The sequence below is a fragment of the Sinohyriopsis cumingii genome, chromosome 2 (assembly GCF_028554795.1).
Source record: "Sinohyriopsis cumingii isolate HCF-2022 chromosome 2, ASM2855479v2, whole genome shotgun sequence".
NCBI lineage: Eukaryota > Metazoa > Mollusca > Bivalvia > Unionida > Unionidae > Sinohyriopsis > Sinohyriopsis cumingii.
This window is the reverse complement of record NC_142962.1, coordinates 145,269,280-145,288,329: the sequence shown is the minus strand read 5'-3', so window position 1 is coordinate 145,288,329 and position 19,050 is coordinate 145,269,280. Positions and strand designations below refer to the sequence as shown.

Sequence of the window (19,050 nt, the reverse complement as noted above, 5' to 3'; positions counted from 1 at the left end):
TAGCATTTTGATATAGGTTTCTCACAGATCTAGGTTCCTGTATTCCTGAAGCAATTTATTGTTATGATTACATGAGTTTTACAGGAATTGGACATAGATTCTATCTTAATCCACTACTAAATAAAAAATATCAAATTTTACATACAAATATTACCTACATAAGATACATATTACCCCACTGCAGACAAAAATGTTTTGAAGCTTTGAAAATATAAAACCCTGGCTTCTCTGTAAAGCTCACTGACTTATCCCTTTATTAATGGTCAGAAAAATCATTTCTCCAAATTTTGTGACTCTGATTAAAGCCCAGTAGAAATGACTATCATCAACTAAATAGTGTATTCTAAGGACAATGACAAAATGAATCAAAGACATGTTGGCACTGGACTCTTCACTGACCAGAATTTGTAAAAAGTCAATGTACTCAGCTCTTGAATAGTCAAAATACAGTAAAACGTACCTCGAAAGACCCTCCCTTCTGCCTTGTGAATTTCTTGGGCTTTGTATCCGCTGATATTAGTGTGAATCACAAAAGTATTGACTTTACTTTGTTTATTACAATACTTTTTGTTATAAATACATTATGTGATATTATGAATCTCATCATTCTCAATTACCATTTTTATACCCATATTTGACATATAAATTCAATGCATTTATTTATTATATAAATGAATCACAAATATTAAGCATCATGGATTTCATATGATGATGGACTTTATTGTGTACAAATTCAGCACAATAACACAAATCTATTTATTCTACATATGTGTGTGTGTGTGATATTTGAATTTTTAAAGTAGATTAAACAATTTTTCAATCAAATCACTCTGATGTCTGCAGTGTGGCCATTTTTAGTGATGTCTAATACTGGGGAATCATGTCATAGACATATAGCATCATGTTCCACCCAGTCACATTATCCTGACACCAGGCCAACCAGACTTAACACTAACCTCTTAATGCTGAGTGCCAAGCAAGGCAGATGCCAGTACCATTTTGTATGACTTAGCTAGGGTTTGAACCCATAACCTCCTGCATTGGTGGCAGACGCTCTAACCACTTAGGCCACCTAAGTGGTATAGTTATACTACATTGGTTTTGTTTTTATGTGTCCTATTTCTATGTATATCCGTCTATCCAGTTTGACTTGTTTATTTTTCTGCAATTGCAACTCCAACTCACTGACCACGAGTCACCTCTTGCATATGGATTTGACTTGCAAAAAAACACCTCAACTTATAGGAAGTCAAAGAGAAGTATGCATTTTGCAGTCCTAAAATGGATGAATCGACTTCTAAGTGAGTATATATGGTAAATGGCATCTATAGGGACATAAATATTGTGAATATTTCAACTTTGAAACTGAAGGAATATAGTATGTATTTTAATGGTTTCTATTACCTATGTCATTTATTATTGTTTTCTCTCTTTGACAAAAACTTCAGCTAAATAAGGGCAGTAAGGTTCAAAATAGCATGAGGAAGGACTGAAATCTCTATTATATATATTTTTATTTTGTTCATAAGGTTCAGGAAGAAAAATGTGATGGAATACATAAGCCTCCTTCACTCTCTCTTCAAAACAAAACTGGAAAACACATTTTAGCATCGGTAATGCATTTTCCCAATTGCTGGTAATCTGAAATAGCATACAGTGATACCATTAATATTCATGAAACCAGAAGTTACTGGAATTTAATTCTATACAAAATCAAAATATTATCCTATTTTGAACTAAATTTTCAGGCCAGCATCATTAAATGTACCTAAAAGTAATTCCTTTAAAATACTTCATACGAAATGAACTAGGTACTTTTAGTACATTTAATGATGCTGACCTGAACACTTACTGAGTTACAGATAGGATAAAATTAGAAATGCTGTGTGGAATGAACTATAGTGTAAAAGACAAAGCCAAAGTATTGATCTAGCTTTGTCTTATACACAGCATCAATTTATATATGGAGATGAAGGTTGGAAAATGTACAAAATTAGCAAATTTGATTTATACTCTGCATTGACTTATATGACAGTAAATATGGCAAATGTGAATACACATGTAAATCAGAAAAAAACTCAATCATCCAGAAATAAAATATGGTGATTAGTAACATATACCAATGGTGATTAGTGACATATACCAATGATGAGAAGTGACATATACCAATGGTGAGTAGTGACATATACCAATAGTGAGTAGTGACATATATCATAGTGAGTAGTGACATATACCAATAGTGAGTAGTGACATATACCATAGTGAGTAGTGACATATACCAATGGTGAGTAGTGACATATACCATAGTGAGTAGTGACATATACCAATGGTGAGTAGTGACATATATCATAATGAGTAGTGACATATACCAATAGTGAGTAGTGACATATACCATAGTGAGTAGTGACATATATCATAATGAGTAGTGACATATATCATAGTGAGTAGTGACATATATCATAGTGAGTAGTGACATATATCATAATGAGTAGTGACATATACCAATAGTGAGTAGTGACATATACCATAGTGAGTAGTGACATATACCAATGGTGAATAGTGATATATACCAATGATGAGTAGTGACATATGCCAATGGTGATTAGTGATATATACCAATGGTGATTAGTGACATATACCAATGGCAATTAGTGACATATACCATGGTCAATAGTGACATATACCAATGGGGAGTAGTGACATATACCAATGGTGAGTGTAGTCAGAACAATCTGTACACCCTTTGAAGATGTTCCTTAGTGATTGTAATTACAAATGATTGAACAAATGTCAGTAGTGTTTACATCTGGTTTTGCAACAGTAGTAGTGAAACACATATTTTGCCTAAAAAATCAGGACTTCTGGTTGCATTCAACAAGTGGTTCTCACAACAGTGCATTTATGAAATAAACTGATCCAAGCTTGATGAATTGGGGGATATATGACTGGTGGTTGTTCACAGCAGTGGTTACCCAAATCACATTTTAGTGTACCAACCTGACTTGTGGAAATCATGATATCTCTCATCAGAAATTTTCTCCTTTTTCAGCAATGAATGAGCTGCAGTCTGAAGCAGTTTCTTTAAAGCCTGAAATGTTTTCCACCAGTTTGCTGTATCTCTTGCTCTGGGTTCATCACACCCAGGGGAGTAGTCTCCAAAAAAAGGAAACATGGATCGAACTGTCTAAAAGAGTAATAAAAGATGAATGGTAAACTTTACTGATGCTGCCAAAGGCATACAAAATATTATTTTGCAAATGGAATACAAGGAACTATAAAATTTCAACCTATTTTATTATCAGTCGGTAAAACCTCTATATTGGGAAACCACCCACCCCGTCTGCAAACAAAAAACTGGTCTCAAGATGAAGGTTTCTCATTAGAGATCAACCAATATAAAACAGAATAATCTGATTTCTACATGAAAAGTGTTATGATCTGCCTAGTTCCTGCACACAGATTTTGATTTGAAAGTTGGGATTTCCCTGTCTCATACAAATGCATACGATGGATTTTTCTTTTGTCTCACAAATATGGATACAGCTTAGAAATGCAGAGAAATCATTAGAAAGAGCATAAAAATGTTTAATTTACAAAAAAATATATTGTAAACAAGAGTTCCTCTTTATGAGCCTTACAAATGTCTCTTTTTAATATTTCAAAGATTTTGGTGGCATCATAAGCATAAGCATAATAATGACACATAGAGTGTTACTGATTAGACTCATGTGAGACAGATATATCTCCTATGACTTTCTCAATGACTGCACTCATATGGCATAGACATATCCCATTTGGCTTTCTCAATGATTGCATTCATGTGGGATGGACATATTCCATATGGCTTTCTCACTGATTGCACTCATGTGGGATGAATAGAATCTATGTGGGGGTTCGCACTGGACAAGAAAATCCCAGTCATGGGGTTACATTATTTGTCTCCCCACAAGGTATATATACAGTTACAGTAAAAAAGATGGCATGTAAAGTAGCTGCAGTAACAAACTAAAGGTAGATTAACAACCAACTGTCAGGTTTTATGATTAACTGAAATTTAATTATAATTTCAGGTTCTTGTCAGCAATACCAAGTGATTCTGTAACTAACATGGTATGAAATTGCTTAATTAGGTGTTTGTTTACCAAAAAAGGTTCCACTGAAAGTCTGATTATACTAACTCCATAGAAAGCATCATTTCTTTCAAAATGATGATAGCATCAAGGTAAATGCTCATGTTTAGATCTGGTGGAGCAAATTATTCAGAGGTATATCTCTCATTAGCGATCCATGAATAATAAGTATTCTATCAACCACTCATGCAATATGAAACAAAGTTTTTAATCTCGTCAATACAGTACTACCCATTTATCTTGACATCCTCTGGACCAAAGTAATATTGTCAATATAAGTGGATGTTGCGATAAGTGTTGGGGGGAAGGGCTGAACCTTATTTTTTGCATAAAAGTGAAATGTGTAGGAGGTGACCTGTCATTAGTGGGTATCATTTACACTGACAGAAAATAATCAATGGAAATTGTGATATATATATATAAAATGGTAGCCCTTGTTTGATCTATATCTCATTGTTGCCAGTAGGATGTGAATGTATATGTAATTAAATTGGCCTAGATTTTGGTCTGCCTGAGGCAACTGTCTTCTTGCTGAGACTAAAAAATGGGATGAGGCTATTCATGAGGAAATGAAAATATGTGAACAAAATTTAAAACAAATTCACAAACATCTTTGCGAAATGTCCCACTTCAAATTAACTTAACAGCCAGATACATGTATTTAGTTTCAAAGATTGCTAATTTAGATTACATTTTACACTGCCCCTGGTAGCCATCATATGTATACAGTTGCTCTTTTCCGGTCAAAAAGAAACTTTCACAGTACAATAAACGTTTTCCAATCACTTTGGAAAATGCAAAAATCTATCATATTCCTTTGCTTTTATTCAAGTTTGGCATGGACTTGTTTTGATGATGGGTGCATTCTTTTATTGAACATTGTAGCCAGCCAATGCTTTGGTGAAGGGTGTAATTGTTATTGAAGTCACTGCAAAAGGCCAACTTTAGAGAACCAAACAAATGCCCATTTGTTATTGCAGTGGCAACATCAAACAAATGTGGAACAAAGTATGGGTTGGAACTGGCAGCTTGCTAACATAAACATTTAGAAAACAATGGATTTGTTCAATTTTAGGGACCTAGGGCTTGGTAGTAACAACAGACCATGGGCCCAGGACTTTGCGTTTGCATCAACAAAGCCAGTTTGTCAACATAAGTAATGTCAATGTAAGTGGGTAGGACTGCAATAATTGTCAGAAGCACATAATTGTTGAAGTGATGTCTCTCTGGCTAAACGGATCACAATTAATCATTGACGTATGACAAATTCACAAAATTACATGTAAAATCCAAGTCATAAAAAACAAAAGTTCATCTCTCAGCGTTATAAACTCCAAGTCATGGAATAAGGAAAGCTCATCCGCCCCAGCATCATAAATCCCAAGTCATGAAAGGAGGAAAGTTCATCCCCCAACATTATAAAATCCAAGGTACAAAATAAGAAAGTTAATCGCACAGCATTGTAAAATCCAAGTCATGGAATAAAAAAAGTTAATCCCTCAGCATTATAAAATCCAAGTCATGGAATAAGGACAGTTAATCCCTCAGCATTGTAAAATCCAAGTCATGGAATAGGGAAAGTTAATCCCTCAGCATTGTAAATTCCAAGTCATGGAATAAGGAAAGCTAACCCCTCAGCACTGTAAAATCCAAGTCATGGAATAAGGGAAGTTAATCCCTCAGCACTGTAAAATCCAAATCATGGAATAAAGGAAGTTAATCCCTCAGCATTGTAAAATCCAAGTCACGGAATAAGGGAAGTTAACCCCTCAGCATTATAAAATCCAAGGAATGGAACAAGGAAAATTCACACCTCAGTATTATAAAATCCAAGTCATGGAATAAGGAAAGATGATGCCTCTGCATTATAAAATCCAATTCATGACTTAAAGAAAGTTAATCCCTCAGCATTATAAAATCAAAAGTCATGGAATAAGGAAAGTCTTTTCTTTTCAAACAGAGTGAGTGTGTTTCTTTTTATTGTGGGGAATCTCAATAGTTCTGAAGTTATGATCCAGAGGCTAAATCCCAGGATCAATGCCATTTGCATGTATAAATTTATCTTTTCATGCCCAGTAACTGCATATATTGAGATGGGGGATGGAACATCAAATGTTTATATTTTGTGGCCCAGAGAAAAAGTTTTTGTGGGCAGGGAAAAACTCAGGGGCATCAGCCAAGGGTCCCAGTCTAATGTCTTGACATTTGGGTCACCGATGACATATATTTATTCTCAGGCATGCAATGTGCACAGGAGTTATTTGATATGTATTTGACATGATCCAAATTTCAAGTGTTGGCACAATCTACACCAATATGATTGTCAGTTACCCAAGTTTCATGTGTGTGGCTTTTATGGTGTAGGAGCTTAAGAATATTATACACATAAAACTTTACCCAGGTATGGACTGTATCAGTGTAGAAAAGGGATAATAATTACTGATATTTATTTCAAGGTAAATTCATTGAGACATACACCTCACCCTCAATAACTCATGCACAATGGGGTCCAAAAACATAGACCACCCTATAAGCAAGGGCACGAGTTATTGAGTGACCTCCATAACAATATAAAATGATGCCATCCTTGCTCAATATAGAGCGATGGGGGGGGGGGAACTGGTATGTTTAATGGCTGAATATTCATTTTAAAATTGCATTGGGAATAATTGTCAATAAAGCACTTTTTCTAACCAAGTTATTCATTTTTATGTAAAAATGACCTTTATTTTCAAGATGCCCAACCAATGAGAGATTCTTAACATTATGCCAAATGGTTTCAACAACCATCACGTGTATGCAAAAACTTTGTGTATTACATCACTGCTTTATGCTGTTGTTGAGTAGTCTGGTTCCCTGATCTATATGCTCCCTGCTTTGCTCTCTGCTATAGGGGACGCTCACCAGTTATTATGTACTTTGGAGAGAGTGACGTATGTAAGGTGAAGTTGTTTGCATTTAAAACATGCACAATGGAGAGAATGGTGGCATACCTCTATGCTACATTAATGTAATGTGGATGATATTTCTTTGGATATTGTACTTTTGGAAATTGTTCATGATTTAAACAGACTGCTAACTAAAATGAATGCTCCCTTGTGCTAAAAAATCAGCCTGAATTAGTCTAAAGTAGACTATCCATAGCAGCTATTAAAATAGGGAAAATGAATTTTGCCAGACTAGACTATACCAGCTTCTGAAAGTGAAATGAATGAATTACCAAATATATAAAATGTTAAAAAAAGTTATCGACTCTTTTTTATACAATTTACCTCTTAAGTTCAGGAAGTGAAAATGACCAAGTAGAGCTAGCACTTTTTTGAAAGGTGCACATCTGGAGTAAGGCCAAGCTGTATACTCTATAACCCATATTACGCCCATCAATCATATACCAAAATAAAGAGAATTAAAGGTTCTTTGAATTATACCTAAGATATACAAGGTGTTTTTTAAATAGCCAGTATAACCAGTGAGGAAAGCCAGGGAAATTCTTTTTCTTTAAAATCCCAACCCTATGCAAAATACAAAACTGTAGAGCGCCACCATAGTGGAATGCAATGCAAGGAGCATACTAATCAGGGAACTAGACTACTTATCAATTCAAATTCACAATCAAACAAGATTTCTATTATATAAAAAAATATAAAAAATGGAACACTTGGTTCCTGAAACAGCCACCATCATCGAAAGTAAAAAAATGTAAAATATTGATGCATGATATCACTGCTAGTAACAGTGAAACTTCTCATCAATGAGAAAATCACCAAATGCAAATTCAATAATTACAAATTAGCTACAAACTCTTAAACTAGCTTCTCATTAAAAATATGTATCTGTGAAATGGAATTTTATGTCATTGAGTATTCATTTCGCTTTGTTGTCTTTCTATCTTTGACATTTGTAAATATGTATGCTAATTTAAGGTAGTTTAATTATATTACATTCAATACACCAAAATTTTTTAACAGTGTTTGATTGATCACTTGAAATGAATTGACTTGTCACTTGACAGGGGATGCTAGTTTTGACGTATGTAGGATTTACATGCTTTTTAACTTTTAATTTATTCCCTCCCCTTTTCTTGATACAAAAGACTAATTACCGTGGTAATACAAGGAGGTAAACTTTAATTCAATGCAGTAATACAACAAAATACTTACTCAAAATTAGGTATCAAAACATCCTCAGCACATAATTAGGTTCTCTCAGAAAGACTCACAGTCATAGCTGTTATGGTAGATTGACATATTTCATGTTTGAATACAACTGGAACCATTATATTTATGACCATTACACTTAAACCAAACTAAAAGATCTAACTAAAACACACATTTCACTTGATAAAAACTTATTTAATTGGTATTTATTTATTATAGTGCTGCCTCAAGCAGGTGTTAGTGACATTTTCATTGACTGAAATTTTCTTGCATACTGTTATTTACGGTGTACCAAGAATGTTATTTGGAAATAAATTTTAACAAAATACATGATTTCTTATTAAAAGTTGATAATTTCATAATGTTGATTCAAATTTCTAGGACATATCAACTGTTTTAGATGATAAAACAAGCAATATATGAAGGTTTCTTTTATTAGTTTTGATCACGATATTCTTCATTTTCAACAAGGGGTTAAATTATTGGTACTTTCTAATAAACAAAAAATTTGGGATCCACTAGTGACCCCACATTATAAGCGGGTTCATGAGTTTTTATCAGGGAATGAGTTATCGAGGGAATGGTGTATGTACAATAGCCAAAATAGTCAAAATGTCAATAAAAATGTAATGTATCTTAAAAACCGGTTAAAAGAGGCAAATAATATTATCAATAATTTCATCTCTCACAGTCATAAATATTAATAATATATATGTTTATCAGTGTAAATTTGTTACCTGGAGAATGTACACAGGTTGGATGGCATTATCATCCCGTTTATACCATGTGTCCAACAGATCTTTGTTTTCAAGGTTCATCTCTTGAATTTCTTTCCTGATCATTGAGAATTCATCCACACTCAGTTCTGTAGTGATTGGCTGAAACCCATACCTGTCTCCAGTGATCAACTGAAAGTATCATTCCACAATATTATACCCTATCTATTACCATATAGGCTCATTTATAAAGTTCAGACAAACTGCAAACAACAAATATCCTGACCCGCTGTAGCATAATGTGCCTGCCAATCAGGGTTCATATTGTTTGTTCTACTGATTACTCCTTTACAGACCAAAATCTGCCAGTGCATTATGCAACAGCAGATCTGGGTCTGTGCAGTTTGCAATTGGACTTGTCTTATAAGTGAGCAGATATGGTATTAGACCCAGTCAGACACTGTCCACACTATTGTTATACCCTGACAGACACTGTTCACATTATTATACCCTGTCCACACCAATATACCCAGTCAGACACAGTCCACACTATCATATCCAGTCAGACACTGTCCACATTATCATACCCTATAAAATACCATCAACACTATTATATCATTTCAGACACTGTCAACACTATTATACTATCAGATACTGTCAACACTATTATAATCTGTCACTCTCTATACTATCATACCCTGTCAGACACTGTCATTACAATCATATCCTGTCAGACATGATCCACTGTATCATACCCTGCCAGACTCTGTCAACACTATTATAACCTGTCAGAAACTATCATTACTATCATACCCTGTCCACACTGTTTATACCCTGTCAGACACTGTCCAATTATCATACCCTGTCAGACACTGTCCATACTATCATACCCTGTAAAACACTGTCAACACTATTATACCCTGTCAGACACTGTTCACATTACGATACCATGTCAGACACTTTTCACACTATTATACCATATCACTGTCCACACTATTATATCCTGTCAGACTGTTAACACTATTATACCCTCTCACTCTCCACAGTGTCATACCCTGTCAGACACTGTTGTTACTATCATACCATCAGACACTGTTGTAACTATCACACCCTGTCAGACACTGTCCACACTATCAATACTAATCAGACACTATCAACAATATCATACCCTGTCAGGCACTGTCAACACTCATACCCTATCAGACACTGTTCATACCTTGTTAGACACTGTTCATGATATCATACCCTGTCAGACACTAATTATCTACTACACTACTGACTACATACTGTACAACATACATGAACACAATATAGAGTAACTGAAATGCAAACAAGTTTCTTAATGTTAGCTTGGAAAAAAATCCAGTTTAAAACAAAGGCTTGAAGTTTCCACTGCTTTCTGGTAGACGATATTACTAATGCTAATTAGTAACTGAAATTCAAACATGTTTAACATCTATGGAGTATAGCATGTATATATACATATTTACTATAATTCTTACCTATCTTCAGTGATTAGCTGTAAAGATACATCATATTATTGTTGATATTTGCTGTGGAAATGGGAAATGTCTGTCTTGCAGTTATAATCTGGTAACCCTAATGTTCTGGCTGCAAAACTCTAGCTGTCTTATATTGGGAATTCTCCTCCCAACAACTTTATATACAAATCTTACATAGCTTATCCTAGTTAATGGAAATATGTACACAAATGAAAATAATATACAATTAATGAAGGCATTTTTTGTTGTGACCTATTATGTAAATTTCTTCACCACCAGAGAAAAAGTATTTGTAAATTTGTGCATTGTCTGTGTAGGTAAGTGCAAAAAACTTCAGAGGCAAATCTCACTACAACAAATATATTGTCCAGGTAACCATCTGGTGGTCTAGTGTTTAGAACACCTGCCGCATCCGCAGGTTTGAACCCCAGCTGAGCCATACTGAAGACTTATAAAAATAGTACTAACAGCTACCTCGCTATGTGCACAGCATTAAGAGGTTAGTGTTAGGACTGGTTGGCCTGGTGTCAGGATAATGTGACTGTGTCTGCAGCATGATGCCCCAGTGCTAGACATCACTATAAACTGCCACATTGTATTCATCACAGTGATATGATTGAAAAATAGTTAAAGCTACATTAAAAATCCAGATCACTCACTCACTAATTCAATCACTTGTCCAGGTGCAGCAATACATTTTTAAATATCTCCATTGCAATCCATGATAAAGAAATCACAGCTTTTTTATTAACAGAAGAATTTCTGTACCTATCATTTACATATAACAGAATATTAATATTTTCTTGACTATCACCATAAAATTTGGCCCCAAGGAATCTTTCTGGCAGTTTTCCACTTCCAGCAAACATAGCTTCTCCACTGAGTGGTCATTCTGACTGTCATCAGTAACTCCCCATCTCATGTCCACTACTTGAAACTCAAGGTCTTGGTCAGCACAAATCTTCTGTAACCGTGGATACACCACCCTAGCAAGCATGTTCCTTTCTTCTCTCATATCTGTGTATAACATAAAAACACATGAAACTTACTAATGAAAAAAAGAAACACAATGACTAAATTTTGTATTTACCTATCCACTTTTGCAAATTGTTGTATGTTATCTACATTACAATCATCATAAATTAATGGATAAACACATATGAGATCGTGACTGCTGTAACCTTATAAAAACCTGGACAACAATATTTATAGTATAAGAATCTACTACGTTTTCTATGGAAGAAAAAAAACTTGGTTCTTAGTTTTATTTCTCATTTTAAATCCCAGTATTTGATTGATAGATTTGTGACTATACAGTCATCAATGCTTCACTGATTCAGTGTGTTCTTTTCAAGGTAATCAATGAAAGCTTTGACGTGGAAAACATAATAACAATTCTTTGTCCAGGTAAATGTGCAATTTATTTACTTTTCTTCAGAAAATAAACTTGGTTCTTTGTTTTATTTCTCATCTTAAATCACAGTATTTGATACTTCTATGTTACAATACAGTGATCATTATTTAAATGACATCGGAGGTATTTCTGAAGGTAATCAGTACTGGCTAAAGCTTTGATGTGCCAAACATAAATTATCATGAATTGCCTTCGTAAATCCTAACTTGGACACTAAGCTATATTTCAGAGGTGTCATGGTAGTGCAAATACCGGTAAGTATAAATATTGGACCTGAACAGCATCTTGTGTTTGATCTTGAATCTAAACTAATGTAGCCAAAGTATCAACATGGTCCCTGTAAAAAAACTTGTACACACCGATAGACAAGGAAAGAAAATCATTGCCTACACATATGAACTTATTGAAAGACCCACTAGGAAGGATTTAAATGTAGGAATTTTCTCTTTGAGAGTTGAGAAGAATGACAGACAAGGATATACAGTGACCTTTTGAGAGTGACAACAACAAAGGAATTTTATAAATTTGATGCAACCGACTTAACTCCATCAACAAGGTAAACCTTAAAATGACCATTATAATGGACAATCTTAAAACTGGTAAGATATACTTCCAATATTGACACTTCTTCAATCATTCTATTATGTGATAAGAAAATATTATGGGTCATGATGGTGCTACATTCTGACAGGAAAGATCAAAGATACAGCCAAGCACTGGTTTCATGTAAACAATTCAAATGCTGTGTAACAAATGAGTTCAAATTTATATTATATCACATGCATGTTATATACCACAACTAAATTTTTAATTCATTTTTGGTCAAAAATCTGGGTGCATGTTAAAAACATAAAAATATGATATGTGATCATGAACTCAACCCAAAAGTTTAAATCAAGATATTAAAATGTTAAATGAAGATCCAGTGACCCTGGTTCTAAAAGAAATGTATGCAATCATCTAGTTTAACAATTCAGCACTGAATGTTTAAAACACAAAGTGTAACCAAAGATTTTAAGCATGAAGTGAAGGTTACACTGACTTCTTGTCGTAAGGTTGAGGTACTAATAGGGGTGCATTTCTTCTTCTAGTCTGATGCTTCTAACATAATCAGATCTTGAGAAATAAACTTTAAACAATCAATTTAACCAAAGCCAGTGAAACCTGAAATATGGATCAAGGTGATATTTTTGTGATTGTGTAATATTCATCAAGATAGATTTCCTCACCAAGTTTTATTAATCTAGGTATACCAGTCTATATACAGGAGACAAATGACCTATTTGGTCATTAGCTCAATTCAGGAACATAAACTAAAGCCAGTAAAATGTGAGACAATAGGTCACCTTGACCTTTTCAATGAAAATATGGTCAAACTGACATAAGGTTTTCACCAAATGACTTCTTATCATGTCTGTTGGTTCTTAAACGAAGAGGGTTCTGACTGGACAATCCAATATGGCCACCACAGTGTCAATCTTGTTACTGCTACTCAACCTGAATGGATTATCATATCAACATGGATTTTTCACTAAAAGACTTCTTATGATGACCTCACATCCAATATGGCCACCACAGTATACTGAATCTTGTTATTGATACTCCTCATGAATCTAAAGTCATATCATCACAGTTTTCACTTGAAGACTTCTAACAATGTCTTAAATAATACCTGTGCTGATCTGATACCCAATATGTCTGCCAGAGTGGCCATATTTAAAATCTTATTACTACTCCTCCAGATGGAAAGTCATGTAAACATTGGAATTTCACCAGAAGACTTCTTATGATGTCTACTTCAAACTAACTGAAAATGGTGCCTATCTGACATCCAGTATGGCTACCATGGCCACCATTTTGAATCTTTTTTTGTTGTTATTATTCTTTTCCTAAATAGAAAGTCATATCAGAATGAGGCTTTGACCAGAAGACAGACAGATGATCTTGAATGAAAATAGTGCAAATCTGACCTCAAATATGGCTGCCACAAGAAACATACTGAAAATCACTATTTCTCCTTGACAGATGGTCATATCAAAATGGAGTTTTCACCAAGTGACTTCTAACAGTGTCTACTTAGTTCTAAATGAAAATTGTGTCAATCTTGCATCCAATATGGCTGCAACAGTACCTATCTTAAAAATCTTACAGCTTCAGAATATTAGAGATGGTTTCTTCTTATCTTTAAATTCATGGAAATTTTGAGGGACAGTAAAATGACAGTTCCTTTGCAGGAATCTTTTTTTATTGAACTATACCTGTAAATGTGGAGCTCAGGAACACTTTGACAATGGACTTGGGCAGGGGAGGTAAATCTACAAGGTCTCCCTTAATCATAGCATCAAATTTATCTTCTGCTTCTTTGTCAAATTGAGGCTTTTCTGAAAAAGAAATCATATCAAATTAAATGAATTCACATCAAACACTATATTACCATAAAAACAAAAGCCAGATGCAAGACTCATCATGGCAAATTCTCATGCCTTTTATTACATAAGTATTTTGTAAATATTTCAGCTGGCTACTTGCCATGCAGGACAAGTGACTTGAAACTTTACTTGTCCTGCATCAGTTTTACTCATCCAACACTGTACATGATACTGAACGTGCCTAAAATGTGACTTGTCCAATTGGATGAGCATTCTGAAAAAGTGAATTGTACCTTCATCTTATTTAAATACAAATGGATGTATAGATTTTGTTAGCGCTTTTAATAGTTGCCTCTCTCCTATGGTACATGAAGAGGAATGGAAGATAATTAAATAAACACTGTTAAAAATGTATTTTTGCTATGACTACACATACAAAGATTGGTTATAAAAATGTTATGTCACTTTAATTACAATATTTGTGTATTTGACCTAAAAAAAGATCATTTATAACCAAAAAAAAGGATCTAATGTACTTTTTACCAATATTACATGAAACAATAAAGACATTAAATCAACATGCTTCACAAGACATGCAAACATGGTGTAAGACATTAATACAATGAGACAAATCACATAGCTCACAACTTAACATATAAGTGAGAAAGCGAGTACTTTAATAAAGGCAGTATTTAAAAGTGAATTTAATGTTTATGTAACTAAACCAAGCATATGATAGAACTTGAAGAAGTTGATAAAGCTCTAAACAAATTTAGTGAAGTCAATAAATCAATAGGAAGTAACAGTTAGTAGCATTCTTATAACTGCAGAAACAGCAGCTAAGGGACAGTAGCTTAATAAGTTGGTAAGGATAGAGGTAAGTAAAAGAGTCAGTTTGTTAATTTTTGTTAACTTTTGACCAATATATTTTAAGACAGGAGTCTCAAAGCTTTCCAACAAAGATCTTTTATATGTTTATTGAATTGAAGTTGGTAGTCAATATCAATTCCAAGCAGTCTGACTTTTTTCACACTTTAAGACATCACTGTTAAGTAGATGTTTGATACTGAATGTCTTTATACCCACAGTTAGTGCTTGAAACTTCTTTTCAAGGCTGGCTTGCATTTTGTTTATAGTAAACCAGTTTATCATATCAACAGACTCTTTTTTTGCAAGTGTGTCAATCTGAATTGACAATCCAGGAAGGAAAAGGACAACGTGCTGCTATCAGCAATGTTATACAGAGAACCATATTTAATAACTAAAATAATTTAACATAATTTATAAATCATTAAGAAGGAAAGTTCCAAAGACTGACCCCTGTGGAACTCCTTTCAGCTACTAAAGACACCCTTGGTCTTAATTTGCTGTTTACAATTCGATAGATAACTCAGCATAAGACTTTACCTAAGTTATCTGACAAACTGACACCTCTAGGCTTGCAGATGACAAGCCTTAGATAAGTCCATCAGAACTGCAACTCCATATCTGTTTCATCAAGAGACCTTTTCTGTTCTTTGAGTAAATGTTAAAAAATGGTATGGCATCTATGAACCTTTCAAAAGCACGCAAATATCTTTCAGAAATATTCTCAAAAACTGTGTCAACTGGGTATCAATTAATTTCTGAAATGGTCTGGATATGATGGGTAAAGTGATAACTGGTCTGTGGTTACTTTTATAAGAGGATTGTTCTTTCTGAAACCTGGAATTACTTGTGCTTCCTTAAAATGATCAAGACAAATATTAGCCTGTAGTGTTTCGTTACTGTAATTAGAAGATTAACATGGCCAACAAGGATTAGTGCCTCAGTTATTAACAGATTAACAAGCATTTGATTCCCTGTAGATTTTCTTGAATTCAGATATCTTATCATTTTATAAACAACACTCTTAACCTGTTTAAATTTAACACATTAACTATGTTATAATTGTCCTTAACAGCCATAATGAGTTAAAAGTTGGAATTTAGGAACATCTTTAACAATGACACATTCAAATGAAGTATTTTGTAAATCATTCACAAATTCATTTAATATAAAAAAAATTGAAACTTCTGTGAGATTTTTTCTGGCTGTAGCATGTGCAGTGTCTCTCAGCACAACACAAATCATATGAAAATCACATATTCCAGTAGATAGATTCAAAGTATACATTATAATACTGATTTTGTCCACTTATAAGCATTAGATCAAAACCAGATTAATTACAACCATTATTAAAACATGTAGATTCTTTAAATAAGCACGTACGGTAAGAATACATCACAAATGTCACTTAGGCAACAAGATCTGGGACAGTCCTGCGAATCGAAATTTGTGTCAAAACTGATAATAAGGCCAGCTTTCCCATTTAACCAGTCTATTGTCAAATACTGTTAGAAAATTTATTGAAATGAGGTTTTCATTTTTTGATGAAGGCCTTTATAGACAAATAATTCATTTCCAATACAACTTAATGTAATATGCATTAAAAAATAAAAATGATTTATGCATTAGATTGGCATAAAAACCACAAATGCTTCCATTCATCAGAGTTATAAACAAACTGTCATCTGAAAAACAGGTGTTTCATGGCTTTTTTTAGCCTTGAGTTGTTAATTATGGGTACTCCCTGATCAGTACCTAATAACATAGCCTTGCATCAAGATCTCATACGCTATGCTGTCAGCAGTAATGTAATAGTACAGTGCCAGGATATGAAAATAAAAACAAATATTTTGTTCTTCAATAAACACACTAAATGAAGTTTATGAAATGAATAATGGAATTAATTTATATCCATTTACTAGCGAGCACATCTCAAATATTTAGCACAAGTACTATGTTTTTTTATTCCCCCACAAGTAAACTAATTCTCTGGCTGTAAAATAATTAGTGGTCTGATAACTATACTGAACATAAATTTTGTAGATTTGTGTGTATTGACAACTTTACACACCATGTACTACTAATCTGGCAATATTCTCAGTGAAAATAATTAATACTTATGAAATACTAACAGATGATAATGCACCTTGCATTTCAAGAAATGTTTATTGTGCTCACACACTAGAAGTATACCTTGAACACATGCAATGATTTGTCTCACATATATTTTACTATCCAGTGTGTTGGCTATTTAGATGTACATGTATGAAATATGCATCTATGAAGAGATATCAAATGACCCAATCCTGTTTCTTCAATTTTATGTGTAAAAATTATATCTGAAATGCCTAAAATGTTTCTAATATGAGTTTTTGTTTATTTGATTCATATATTGAGGCTTTGTGGCAGATAAAAGGTTCATTCAGCTTTGCATCACTGGCCACTTCAGAAATTCATGAATGCAGAGGTCTGGAACCTAAACAGCTAAAAGTGTGCTTAGCTACACTCTCACTGATTCTAACTCCACTTCACTCAAAAATATAACATAAATTATGCAGAAATATAACTCTAAACAGTACAAAAGAGATACTGCAGTCACACTTAGAAATTCATATCATAAACTACAGTGACAAAAATGACAAAAGTAAAGACTAGAACCAATAGTTTTAGGTTTTTTAATAGGAGACATTTTCAGTTCAAACTAGGAAAACAAATTTCTTAGCAAGGATGTGGCAAATGAGAAAAATGGTAAAATACAATCTTGTTACAAACAATAACAGATTCTCTGTCTGGTCCTAAAATAGAGGAATAAGTTCAATACAAGTTCCCAAGGCTGATTAATATCAACTATTTTTAGGCTGATCTGCATGCTGGTGACTCCAAACAAAGGAGGTAGAGAGAAATTCAACGTTATTCTATCTTACAAAACAGAATTAGCATTATGTTTGTCTGTTACTTGCATGTATTGATTCATGAAGCAGAGTAATCTCAGCCAAAAATTTAAAATATAGATGACATGATATATCCACAAAAATTAAATTTTTTTATGAAAGACTGAGTTCTTCACACAGTTCCTAATTATAATACAAATGTAAAAAATACATGTACCATTTAAATGTTAAAGTTCAACTGGGATGAGCACCTCATTCTCAAACAATTGAATGGGAGAGACAACCTATTCACTCCGACAAATACCAAAGACATTTAAAAAACACCTTGCAAAATAACATATGACAAACGTTAAACTATAAGTGACAAAAACTGTAAAACATTCATAAATTTCATGTCAGGTGCAATGAGAAGAGTAAATGCAGAAAAGATATGGCAAAGATCTGAGATGAAAAAAAGTGAATTTGTTGTGAGGTAACAGACAAAACATTATAGACATTCAATGTGATGATATGTATACACCATTCCAACCCAGCCAATTCATTTAGAAAAGGTAACTCAAAATAACAAGGTGGTTAATGTGGTGACCAAAACCATAGTCTATAGTCAATTTCACACATCTCGGGAAGTGGCTGACTATTCCTCTGCAGAGCAAATGTAACTGTTGAAATGGATATTTGTGATGAAAAATCATGGTCAATAGAGGGTCTGTTAGAAAAGGAATTTAACCCTGCAAACTTACATCAAGTTTCAGTCATTGTTTCTTATAATACATTTTGTGGTTTAGTACATGGCTATATATCCGATTCATTTGTTGTGGGACAATCTTGAAACAGAAACTGTTATTGACTACACATTCTAATCTGAAATGTTCTTTAGTTCCGGGGCCCCGAGTGGCCGAGTGGTCTAAAGCTCTCTCCGTTACGGATCACTGCCATCTCACCTCTGCCTGCGTGGGTTTGAGTCCAGGATTCGGCCAATGTGGGTATGTGAGAAAGCTTGCCAG

At 33.8% G+C, this 19,050-nt stretch overlaps 1 protein-coding gene across 1 annotated transcript in view; it reads right to left on the bottom strand.

Annotated features, from left to right (window-relative positions):
* LOC149806018 (uncharacterized) overlaps nt 1–19,050 on the bottom strand; it is a 55,955-nt gene that overhangs the window by 32,289 nt on the left and 4,616 nt on the right. Inside the window, exons 3-6 of the mRNA XM_089934996.1 lie at nt 14,178–14,300; nt 11,320–11,522; nt 9,025–9,195; nt 2,998–3,184 (exon numbers count right to left, since the gene is read on the bottom strand). Of these exons, the coding sequence (XP_089791122.1) occupies nt 2,998–3,184; nt 9,025–9,195; nt 11,320–11,522; nt 14,178–14,300 (684 nt within the window). The remainder of the gene's footprint in view (nt 1–2,997; nt 3,185–9,024; nt 9,196–11,319; nt 11,523–14,177; nt 14,301–19,050) is intronic.